General features: G+C 35.3%; 1 protein-coding gene across 1 annotated transcript; it reads left to right on the top strand.

Annotated features, from left to right (window-relative positions):
- The first annotated feature begins 1,451 nt into the window (after window positions 1–1,451).
- On the top strand, window positions 1,452–7,886 carry LOC103929602 (protein STRICTOSIDINE SYNTHASE-LIKE 5). Its single transcript, XM_009338821.3, has 5 exons — window positions 1,452–1,461; window positions 4,206–4,690; window positions 6,743–7,050; window positions 7,197–7,329; window positions 7,434–7,886. The coding sequence occupies exons 1-5, from the start codon at window positions 1,452–1,454 to the stop codon at window positions 7,713–7,715; spliced, it is 1,218 nt and encodes a 405-aa protein (XP_009337096.2). The 3' UTR covers window positions 7,716–7,886.
- The last annotated feature ends 5,109 nt before the right edge of the window (window positions 7,887–12,995 follow it).

Raw genomic sequence — 12,995 nt, 5'->3', positions numbered from 1 at the left:
ACCTTGTCTGGGAAGGTTGAACTTCTTGCAGTCACTTCTCTTTGAATTTACAGGGTTTATATGCTAAAAAAGGATGGATGGTAAACAAGTTTACACAAGGGAATCGATATTACAACACTAAGGGAGGTAGCAGAGCTTTTATACTAGACAAGAGATAGCTTTTTCAGAGAACTATCGCTAAAAATGACTGAATCTAGGTTGATTTCAACTTTTGGATGCAAATCTAGCTTGAGAGCAAAGTTTGTTTGATTGGTTAAGTGTCCTTATCTCTATTGTCTCTTCTTCCTTTTATAGGCAGTTTGGCCTGGCTGCTGTAACTTTTGCTCTTGCCCGAAAGCACTTGGAGGGTAGTGAGTCATCAACTTTTTATTTGTAATGTCACTGGAAAGTATTCTTTGGCTGATAATAGGTTAGTCTCCATCACTTGTCACTTCACTCATAGACAAGTGGCTTGTTTCTTGGCTGAGAAAGTTTCAGTTTAGTCCTAGGCTTGATGCTGGGCTTTGGGCAAGTCTTCCTTTAATTTGACATCTTTGGGCTTTCCTTCACTTAAGCCCAATATTCAAATATTAAGCCGAACAATTTGATCTTATTATTTGTTCATACTACTAAGTTTCTTAGTTGGATGTTTTATTTATTGAAATTACAATAGTGGTTCGCTCTATTTGGATATCAGAGATACATTAATGGGTCAATCGATGCAAAGCTTTCATTGCGAACTCATACATGAGTAGTTTGTTAGAATACTTAGAACATTGCTATTGTTAAGTATACTGGGTGCTCCTCCTTCTACATCTGATGAATAAAATATAGAACGATGCTGACATCAACAAAAACAATCAATTTATAATATAAACATATCAATCGTATTGTCCGACGGCCTCCCATATATATCAAATGAATAATAGCGTCACTTAACAATGTTTCCAAATTTCTCATCGTAGAAGCCGAATGACATTTGACTATTGAGTTATCTAAATTAAATTCTTAAAAGTTAGATAGGAAAAATAAATAAACAAAAATATAGAACAAAGAATGCAAAACTCCCAAAACCAACCCAACCCAACAAAAAGGCAGCAAGGTCCAAGAGGCCGGCTAAAAAGGGATATACTATAAACCCATAAAATTAAACTTGGAAAGTTAGGTTGTGTGTCGTGATCTTTCAGCTGTTGGACCTTATGATTGAGCTATTTCTCGGTTAAGTATCGTGTTAAACAAAAAAAATAAAAAAGATTCTGAAACCCTCGCCGTCCTATTAGAGACCAAGAAATCCTTATTACGAATTACATAAAACATTTATTTAATATTATTACGTGATATGACAAAGATATATGTATTATAATATTAGTGACACTCAAATTTTCGTCTAAAGAAGTTCTTAGCGTTAATGTCAATGAGAAATTAGTATGTACCAACTTTACTTTCGAATTTTAATTGATTGCTCTACACCAATGGCCACATGTATGTACTAGCTTTTGTACCAATGGAGTATTTTTTAGTAATGACAATATGTTGGTCATATATAGATGGCATAATGATTACATAATAAATGATTATATAATGAGGACATAATAAAAAATGTTCATTTCTGCTACCAATGTCAACATATATTTATTGTATCTAATTGTCCTAAAACTTAAACTTGAGATACAATTGATTGAAGAAGAAAACACTACACACTAGAGCAATACCCAACTCGCACTACATCATTTTTTCAATTATATCAATCTAAATACGCAACGGGCCACTAACTAAATATCAAATCAAATACAAGTATATACGTTATTGTTAGCTAAGTCAAACTTTCTCCGGTAAAAGTGATGAAGAATTCCATTAATAACGAGGAATTCGAAATTATTATAGTAATTTAAGAGATTGAAGGGTTTTGAACTATGAATGTCCAAGTAAAATCTCAACATTTTATTCACTAAAATGTTAGACCACTGCAAAAGGAATTCACTAAACTGTATACAACCCGTAGTACATATTACCAAATTCCTTTTCTTTAATAACGCTACTGTCGAGTATAGTGGAATATATATGTGTGTGTATATATATATATGTATGTATATATATGGATCTTTATACTTATAATTTGAGTTGATCACTTTGTTCAGTACTACCCTTCATGCATGCGCTCACGAGCATGCATAATGCATTTTTTAAATCATGGTATGATACGCACGACGTACGCATTTTACATGTATTTATATACGTAAATTGACAAAGTAAATGAATAATCTTAGATCATGCTAGAAGAAACCCCTCATAAACTAATTAAAGCAGCTGAATTCACATAATAAAATCAATCTCTATAGAATTTACATTAAGAATAGAGAAAATAATATTTAATAAGCAATTGATTGAATCACATTATTGTTAGCCCATTGTGAGGCTGCCCACCCCGCTCTTCCTTAGTGTAGATAATATTATTTGTTAAAAAAAAAAAAAATCATTTGACAACTAATTTAATTACATTATTATGCATGTGCGAAAGAATTTTTTTATAACCGGCATTACACGGCTCTTAAGATGTTTTGAACGAGTTTAAAAATAGAGAAAATAATATTTAATAAACAACTGATTGAATCACATTATTACTAACTCATCGTGAGGCTAATCCCACAACCCTCTCCCTTAGTGTAGATAATATCATTTGTTAAAAAAAAAAAAAAATAATCATTTGACAACTAATTTAATCACAATATTATCCTCGTGCGAAATACTTTTTTTATAACATGCATTACACGTCTTTTAAGATGTTTTGAACGTGTTTAAAAATAGAGAAATTGAATTACATTATTACTAGCTTATTGTGAGATACAAATTTTTTTTTTTTTAAAAAGCACAAAAAAAAATTAATTATTAAAAAAACACGGTTAAAATGACAAAAATGCCATTACCTTATTTGATGCATTATTTTGGGATACTTTTGAAGTTTTTTGTCTTGGGAGCATTAGTGTCCAAATATTTTTGTTGAAGCTTGGTGACACTAAAAGCACTATTCACCTTTTGTGTTGGCTTTATATATAACTAGTCTTCATGCACGCGCTCATGTGCGTGCATGAGACATTTTTTGAATTACAGTAGGCTACGTGCTACTCACACGTTTTTAATGTATTTATATGCGTAAATTGACAAAAGAAAAGTCAAATATTTGAAGTAAATGAATAATCTTATATCATGCTAGAAGAAACCCTCATAAACCAATTAAAGCAATTGAATTCACATAAAATTGATCTCTATAGAATTTACATTAAGAACAGACAAAATAATATTTAATAAACAATTGATTGAATCATATTATTGCTAACCCATTGTGAGGCTAAACTCACCCTCTCCCCCTTAATGTAGATAATATCATTTGTTAAAAAGAAAAAACAATCATTTGACAACTAATTTAATGTAATTTAATCACATTATTATCCGCGTGCAAAATACTTTTTTTATAACCGGCATTACATGTCTCTTAAGATGTTTTGAATGTGTTTAAAAATAGAGAAATTAATATTTAATAAACAACTGATTGAGTCACATTATTGCTAACTCATTGTGAGGCTAAGCCCACCTCTCCCCCTTAGTGTAGCTAATATCGTTTGTTAAAAAACAAAAAAAATCAATCAGTTGCCAACTAATTTAATGTAATTTAATCACATTATTATCTGCATGCAAAATGTTTTTTTTTATAACCGGCATAACATACTTTTTAAGATGTTTTGAACATGTTTAAAAATAGAGAAAATAATCTTTAATAAACAATTAATTGAATCACATTATTGCTAACTCATTGTGAGACTAAGCTCACCCATTCCCCCTAGTATAGATAATATTGTTTGTTTAAAAAAAAAAACAAAAATAAAAACAATCATTTGATAATTAATTTATTCACATTATTATCCGTGTGCAAATGACTATTTTTATAATCGGCTTTACACAACTCTTAAGATGTTTTGAACATGTTTAAAAATAGAGAAATTGAATCATATTATTATTAGCATATTGTGCGGTACCAATTTAAAAAGAAAAAAAACCACAAAATAATTACTTATCAAAATAATAATAAACTCTTGTCTTATTTGATGTATTATCTTTAAATGCATTGGAAGTATTTTATCTTAAAACCATTTTTGTCCAAACACTTTTGTTGAAACTTGATGACATCAAAACTACCATTCACCTTTTCCATTGGCATAATATATAGATAGATTCAGAATCAAACCGCAAATTCAACGCCATACCCAAGTCAATGAACCCAGCAGACTCAGTTACTCTACCCGAACCATGCTCCAAACCATCATGGCTCTCAGCTCCAACTCTGTTTCTATTCCTAATCATCCCCATTTTTGCTGCAACCCTAGTCTACCAACTTGACTCGTTCGACCCGGCCCCCCTGCCGTTTCAGGAGTTGACTCGGCACTTGATCAAGACGGCCCCAGCTCAAAACCCTCACATGCTTCGAGGAGCTGAGCGTGTTGGGTTTGGAGTCCTGGCGGGGCCTGAGGACGTGGCTTATGATAAAAGGTCGGGGATTATTTACACAGGATGTGCAGATGGGTGGGTGAAGCGAGTCAAGAGGAACGAGTCGGAGAGTCCCGAGTTTGCGATAGAGAACTGGGTCAACACGGGCGGCAGGCCGCTCGGACTCGCTTTCGGGCATCACGATGAGGTTCTAGTGGCTGATGCCGACAAGGTTAGTCAGTAAAATATAGACAACTTTCCAAATATGTCTAATCGGACTTTCAGTGGTCCCATAAGCGGGCTCATATATATAAATTAATGTTATAATTTTTGTGTCCGTTCAAATAAAAAAATTTACACTCTTATTTTTTGAACTTTTGCTTATAGTATTTTGTTAATCATATTAGTTATAGTTGCTTCAACGAAAGAAAGAAGTTTTTCAAAATTAATATTAATCTTACCTTCGATTGACTATGTAACAAAAAGCATTAAATGAGTTAGCTGTTTTACCAGTTAAAATGAATTGGAAAAATTAGATTACGTAAACTTAATTAATACATTTACATCTAAAAACGCTTGAAGTGTAATATCTAAGTAATGTTTGTATCTTTATTCTTTTGATATTAATTTTTAATGATATTTGATGTAGAAATAAACTCTTTCATGTATTTACTGAAATTTTTTTTGCACATATCAATATACAAAAGATCGAGACTCGGAAAACTTTAAAACCTCACTTTAAAGGCTCGTTGAGGCCTCCAAATTCTCAAGCCCGGCCTTGAGTGGTCCTAAGTGGTCCTAATCTTTGTATGAATGGTCTTTAAAAGGTAACTTTAATAGATAAACACTCCAAATCAGATTACTTTCTATGCAACTTTAAGAACAAAAAAAATGATTCACATATGGGGTGTGTTTTGTTGTACCATATTTGTGTATCACTATATAGCCCATACGAGCTATGTAAAAGCTACACCAATGTGGACATAACCCAACTCATGATGAACTACGATATAGCCTTGTATTAACTGTGTTATGTGGTTTATGGTTGCATCTAAGTTGATCCAAGAGCAACTTGATTTTGTGAATCAACATGTTTCATAAGCAGTTGTTCTCCTTTACATGATGACATGGCATTATTTCACTATGCAAATGTTATAATACAAACATTCATTCTCAAAAGCATCTATTTACTTTAGAGACCGTTTAACCATTTATATATGTCAAACAAATTGACTTTTATGATAAATTGATAATAAGCAATATCTTCTTTATTTATCAACTTGTTTCATATGAATGACTAAATGATCTTTAAATCGAATGAAATTCTTTAGATATTTAGATGGAGAATCAACTGTTCATAATATAACATTTGCATGGTTAAATGATGCCGCATCACCTTATAACTCATTCATATAAAAAGTCAAACAATGTCTATCTAAATGTATTAAGGGAGAACACTAATTTTACAAAGCTTTTAAAATTTCAAAGTTTACCTTTTATAAACTAGAATTCTAAAAAATTACAAGTGACAAATAGTGGATTGCCCTAATGAGTAAGGTATTCTTTTTAACCCAATGCTTCCCGTGTTTGAATTCTCCCCTCTCCTAGTGTAGATTAGAGTAGTGTCATCGTTTGTATTTCAGATAAGTGAAAAAGATACAAGTGACTTAACCAAGGCTAAACTAGCAATTCAAACAATTTTCAATGAAAATTTTAAACTTGAATTTGAAAATAGAACTCTCGTAGTTGGTGGTTAGCTTCCCTTCTTTCTTTGAATAATTTTTTAAAATAAATAAAATCATTTTTTTAACTAACATAATTTAATATTAAAAAATCAATTGATATACATGTGAGGACGTGTCAAGGGGCTAGAGTCTACTAATTATATGTTTGTAAAGAAAGGTGACTTACATTTTTTTTAGCTTCTCACACATCCCTCTTTACTTAGGGTTATCAGATTGAATAGAATGTCAAACTAAAAAATTAAAATGTTACTGGTTCATTTTTAAGATATTGTATGATAATGTATCCAATGAAGGCGTAGTATGTAGTGGATAAAAAGGCATTAGACAAGGTACATTATCTATAGTATAGTATAGGGTGTGCTATCCACACACCATTTTTTACTTCTTTTACATCTCTTGTTAATTTCTGTCATTTGAATTTTTTCAATTCATCCGATCCGACGATCGAAAATTAGAAGAGTGTGAGAGCAGTAAAATGGGGTGTGTGAATATCACACCCCTATAGTTTATACAAAATAACAAAATCTAGTGTATGGCAGGGCTTGCTGAACGTAACAAGTGAGGGTGAGGTAAAGCTGCTGACAGACAAGGTTGAGGGTGTAAAATTTTCACTGACGGACGCTGTAGATGTCGCAGTGGATGGAATGATTTATTTCACAGATGCTTCATACAAATACAGCTTAAAAGACCATGTTTGGGACATTTTGGAAGGCCGGCCTCACGGAAGACTCATGAGCTACGATTCAGCAACCAAACAGACCACAGTGATGGTGCGTGATCTGTACTTCGCTAATGGAGTGGTGGTTTCACCGGATCAGAGTCACGTAATCTACTGCGAAACCCCAATGTACGTTGTTAGTGTACAACTTTTGCATGCGATCGATTTGAGCTTGTCCAATTCATAAATTGTTGTTCCAATGCATAATGTAAACTGATAACCTGATACTAAAAACGTAACATGTTAGGCTGTCTTTCTGTTTATACGTACTACAGGAGGAGGTGTACAAAGTATTACATACAAGGTCAGAAAAAGGGAAGCGTGGATACTTTTATTGATCATCTTCCAGGGTATCCTGATAACATAAGATATGATGGGGAAGGCCGTTACTGGATTGCATTGTCCTTGGTAATTAGTAGATTAAGACTGTTATAAACCACTTCGCATTTATGCCCTTTAAGCTTCTAACATTACCTAGGAAAGGGCTCAAAATTGATCAATTTTGAATGCAGGCGCCTTCATTGGCATGGGATTTGGCTGTTAGGTATCCTTCCATAAGAAAAGTGATGGCAATTATGGAGAAATACAAATTAAGACCCAGTGTGGAGAAGAATGGTGGAGTTCTGGCCGTTGATTTAGAAGGAAATTTGATTGATCACTACTATGATCCAAGATTGTCGATGGTTTCAAGTGGCATCAAGATTGGTAATTACATTTACTGCGGTTCGATACTTCACCCTTACATGCTCCGCCTTAACATTCAAGAAAACCCACCAGTTGCAGCTATCACATGAGGAATTTCAGCCGGGTGGGCGTTTGATTGTAGCAAAATCTCAGCACTTCATATCTCGTTTTGTGACATTTGCTTGTGTTATATACATTATAGTCAATCAGTTCATTACTATCGTATTTTCTAAAGGAGAAATAATGACACATAAGGTTATAAGGGCTAAAAGAGTTATTGATGCTCAACTCAGTTACTTCTGAGAGTGTTTGTATGTTTGTATTTATAGAGATGAATTACATCAAAGAGTTACAAGAAGCACTGATTACAAATAATTATTCTATATAAATCCCCAAGTATTAGAGATAATACAAGAGTATATCAGATGAAGAGTTGAAAATGAATCACAACCCGTAGCAGCAGCATCTTTAGTGGAGGTGGAGTTGGAGTGCATGTAGGGTGATCAGCTGGGGTAGGGATGGGCGAGATATTGGGAGTGGGTAAAGGTTGAGTTTGGGTAGGATGATGTGGTAAGGTGATAGGGTTTAGGCGGTGGGAATTATTAGGTGATGGGATAGAGGTAGTAGGTGGCAGTATGGTGTCTATGTTTATCACGTTAGTGGAGGGAGAATGCAGAGCCGGAGTAACAGCCATATCCTTATGGGGGAAAACATTTTACATCAAAAATAACATGGTGAGACATGAAAATTTTTCCCTTGGAGGGATCAAAACAACGATAACCCTGTTGATTTAAGGAATAACCAAGAAAAATACACTTTAGACCGAAATTTAAGTTTGTTTTGATTATATGGTTGAAGATACAGGGAACATGAACAGCCAAAAACTTTAAAAAAATCATATTGTGGAGGGGTGGAAAATAATTTTTCAAAGGGAGATTTATTATGCAAAACTTTGGTGGGCAAACGATTCATCAAATAATTTGCAGTGTGAAAAGCTTCTACCCGAAACGTGACAGGTATTGATGCATGAGCAAGTAAAGTAAGTTCAATTTCAACCAAATGTCGATGTTTACGTTCTGCAAGTCTGTTTTGTCAGGGTGATGAGGACATGTGCCATGAGATGTTAAATAGTTTTTGTTTATACCATACTTGACCAATCCCAAAATTACCAAGCACCAATCAACTTTGTACCTTCAAGGATTCACTGAGGGGTCATGCTGAGGCACCCCTGCCGAAGGACAAGAGTTTTCCCTCCAACCAGGAGGCCAATCACAGCACGACACATGTCAATGTTAGAATAAAGTTCATAGAGTCCCACATCGACCGCGGACAAAATATGAAGACTCTCCTCAAGTATAAAAGAAGATCATTCTCCTAGAATGAATCCCTAATGTCATTATTGTACTTAAACTAGTCTTTAGAACTCACTAATGATGATTATGCTTGAACCTATGTATTTGTGTAAACCCTTCACTATTAATGAGAACTCCTCTACTCTGTGGACGTAGCCAAACTTAGGGTGAACCACGTACATCTTGTGTTTGCTTCCCTATCTCTATCTCTTTACATATTTATCCTCATTAGCGATCGGAGCAACCGAGTGATGGTCACAAACTTGACACTTTACGTTGTTCCAAAATCTTCACTGATTTTGTGCATCAACAGTTTTTAAAAATTATGACTCATATATTCGCCACCTCCATCGGTTTGCAATGATTTTATTTGCCTACTAAACATATTTTCAACAAGTTTCTTAAAAGAAACAAAAGCATGAAACACTTTGGATTTAAGTTTCAAAGGATGTATCCAAGAGTAACGTGAATAATCATCAATAAAATCAAGTACGACAGGGAAGTCCATATATCCGAATGAATTAATTCTTAAGGAAACTTTGAAATTGAAATAGTAAGCGAAAATGGAAGTTTGTGACTTTTTCCTAGAGGACAAGAATGACATGGGGCAGAAGCATGGCCATGAATTGGCAATTTATTCCTAGCAACTAAAAACTTTAAAATAGAAACAGAGGGATGCCCTAGTCTAGAATGCCACATTGCATCAGACACACGACCACCAAAATATGCAAAGACGCCATGATTGTTTTTGGATGAAAGACTAGAAAAAGGATAGAAGCTGTTCTTAGTCCAGCCTTACAAAAGGATCTTCCCTATTGTTAAGTCCTGACCACGATAAGAATGGGGATATAAGGTTAGGGAGCAGTTGTTATCCATAGTAAAACGATTTATAAAGATAACATTGGTTGAAGCATTGGGACAATATAAAGTGTTTAAAAGATTCAAGGTATGGGTGGGAGTGCGAATATGGGATTAACCAACTTCACATGATGATTGCCCTTGTACTCTCAGGGATCAACCACTTATGCCAAGTTATTGGTAATATGAGCATTAGCTCCAGAATCAAAGAGCCAATTTTGAACCGGTGGAGCAGCCATGGGTGAAGAGTCATGAATAGGAACAGCAGCGGCATAGGACTGAAGCTTGGGAGCGGGAACACGACATTTGTATGCCACGTTCATACGATTGTAGCAGTTGATAGCAGAATGACCAGGCTTACGGCAAATTTGGCACTGAACACAACCATTGGGATTAAAAACATTACCTTGCGGATATGTAACACCGAGCATACCATCATTAGGAGCACGAGCCTCTGGCTGTTGAAACATGCCATGACCACGTTGAAAATGACCACGGCCGCCACGACTAGCACTAGCTTGAAAACCACGACCAACAGCCTGAAAACCATGCCCTGTATCGGCCTGAAAACCAAGGCCTCCACATCTAGCAACAAGGCTAGTAAGAGTAGCATCAATGTTGAACATAGTGCTCATCGTTTGGCAACGTTCGGCACCGAGAAGTAGAGCTTCCAAAGCGCCATAGAAGATAACATCCTCTCAAGCTTGGGCAGACGCCACGGTACCTTCATACGCATGACCAATTATTGAGAACAATGGCCACTAAGTCTGAGTCTAAAACTGGAGACCCCGAGAAAGAGAGAGAGTGTGTGTCAGCGAGACAGTCTACACGATCCAAAAAATCAGCAATCGATGAATCACCGCGATGAGTGTTCATAAGTTCACTCCAGAGTTGCAAAAGACGACCAGTGGACGTCTAAGCATAACGCTCGTGGAGGAAAGTCCAACAGAGCGAGAGCTAGTTTTGCCAATAAGAGTGGTCAAAACTGTTAGGTGAACCGAACTATTGATCCATGATATGACCATGGCATCCTGCTGCATCCGGACTTCGAAGGCTAGGTTGACAGGGATGGTGAGATTTCCTGCCATATCCTTGAGAAAAGCCGAGGGACACATATTGGTGCCATCAACGAAGGAAACGAGGTTCATGCTACAAAGCAGGGGTAGGATTTGTGCATTTAAAAGAGGGTAGTCTGTACGATCAAGCTTGATCATCAAAAAATTAAAGACATTGGGAATAGCGGAAGTGGGTAGGGCAGAAGAAGAGGAGTCTGAGGAGGAAGAAGATGCTGACGAGGCCATTGGAAAAAAAAAAAAAAAATTGGTGTCTGTCATGAGACATTTTAGTTCTATGATACCATAAAGGAGAAATAATCACACACAAAATTATAAAGGCTAAAATAGTTATTGATGCTCAACTCAGTTAATTCTAAGAGAGTTTGTATGTTTGTATTTATAGAGATGAATTACATCAAAGAGTTACGAGAAGAACTAATTACAAATAACTATTCTATATAAATCCCCAAGTATAGGAGATAATACAAGAGTATATCAGCTGAAGAGTTGAAAAGAAATCACAATTTGTAGCAGCAACATCTTTAATGGAGGAGTCACAGCAAACAACGAACTTATGGTTTATCATTTTCTTTATCAAGATTCAAGGGTAAAGGCCATGAGTTTTGAGTTAGAAGAATGGGCTACTTTTTTGCTGTATGGGTTAAATATGTTGAGAATTAAGCTTCTCGTAGGCTAGAAATCAACCTGCAGATGACAATCCTGCACATGAACTTGAAGAAATCGAAGAAGAAAGCAAGTTTCATAAGTTAGTAGTAGTCGTTATGTTTGAATGTCCAACGGCTAACTTAGTTTCTTTTTAGGAAAGTTTAGCAGCTGAATTTGTTCTTATCTCCTTGATTGCACTGTGTTGTTGGATCCTTTCCTAAGTGGAATGATCCTAGCTCCTGAGGCTCTAGACGGCTGAGATTGATCCCTGAAAAATAGGACCTTTTTTAGCCCTATATATGTTAGGGTTTTGATGAATGAAAGATAACAAGAATTACTCTCTCTCTCTCTCTCTCTCTCTCTCTCTCTCTCTACCTCTTCTGTAAAGTTTTGCTCTTCGAGTTTCAGATTTCCAAAACCAAGGTTTTCATACAAATTAACCCTAAAGATCATGGTTTGGTACCATTTCAACATGGTACCATTCAAGAAGGCTGACTTCACCTCTAACTGGAATGGGAATATTGCAAACAAAAAATGGCGTATTTATTCACCAAAGCAAGTAAGTCCTTACTTGTGAAATTTGGCCTCTAATATTGCAAACATGTATCTATCCCTCTACCTATTGGTGATAAACTCAAAAAAGTGGATGGAAGTGAATTTGCTGATGAAAGCATGTACAAGAAAATTGTAGGAAGCTTACTATATTTGATAGCTACTAGGCCAGATTTGATGTATGCTTCCAGTTTGTTGTCTAGATTCATGAACAGTCCTACAAAGTAATATTTTGGAGTTGCAATGAGGGTCTTGAGATATGTGTAGGGCACACTAAGCTATGGCATTATGTAAAAGACAAATAAGCAATATTAGTTGGATTATGTGATGCAGACTGGGCAGGAAGTGAATATGATAGCAGAAGTACCTCTGACTAAGCATTTAGTTTTGGAAGTGGTGTTTTCTCTTGGACTTTTGTGAAGCAAAATACAATTGCTTTATCAACTACAGAAGCTAAGTATGTCTCAGCAGCAAAGGCCACAGCTCAATCTATTTGGTTAAGATTTGTGCTGGATGATTTTGGGAAAATGCAAACTAATGCAACCCCTTTGTTTTGTGATAACATGTCAGCAATCTCCATAATGAAGAACCCTATCTTCCACCAGAAAACAAGACATATAAATAGGAAGTACCATTTTATAAGGGAAGCAATCATTGCTAGAAGGAGTAATTGATGTGAAGATTTGCAAAAGTAAAGAATAGGTTGCAAACATTTTTACCAAGGCATTATCGAGAGAGAGATTTAACTATTTAAGGTTTAAGCTTGGAGTGAAACCAATGAGCAACTTAGGAGAGGCTGTTGAGAATTAAGCTTCTCACAGGCTAAAAATCAACGTGCATATGTGTGAGATCCAGTATTTTTAGGTTTGTATTAATGTTATTATTAGTAGTCTGTTTTGACCTAGAG

The sequence above is a fragment of a genome, unplaced genomic scaffold, assembly GCF_019419815.1.
Source record: "Pyrus x bretschneideri cultivar Hongxiangsu unplaced genomic scaffold, Pyrus_bretschneideri_v1 Contig1, whole genome shotgun sequence".
Taxonomy (NCBI): domain Eukaryota; kingdom Viridiplantae; phylum Streptophyta; class Magnoliopsida; order Rosales; family Rosaceae; genus Pyrus; species Pyrus x bretschneideri.
This window is presented reverse-complemented; position numbering and strand designations above follow the sequence as displayed.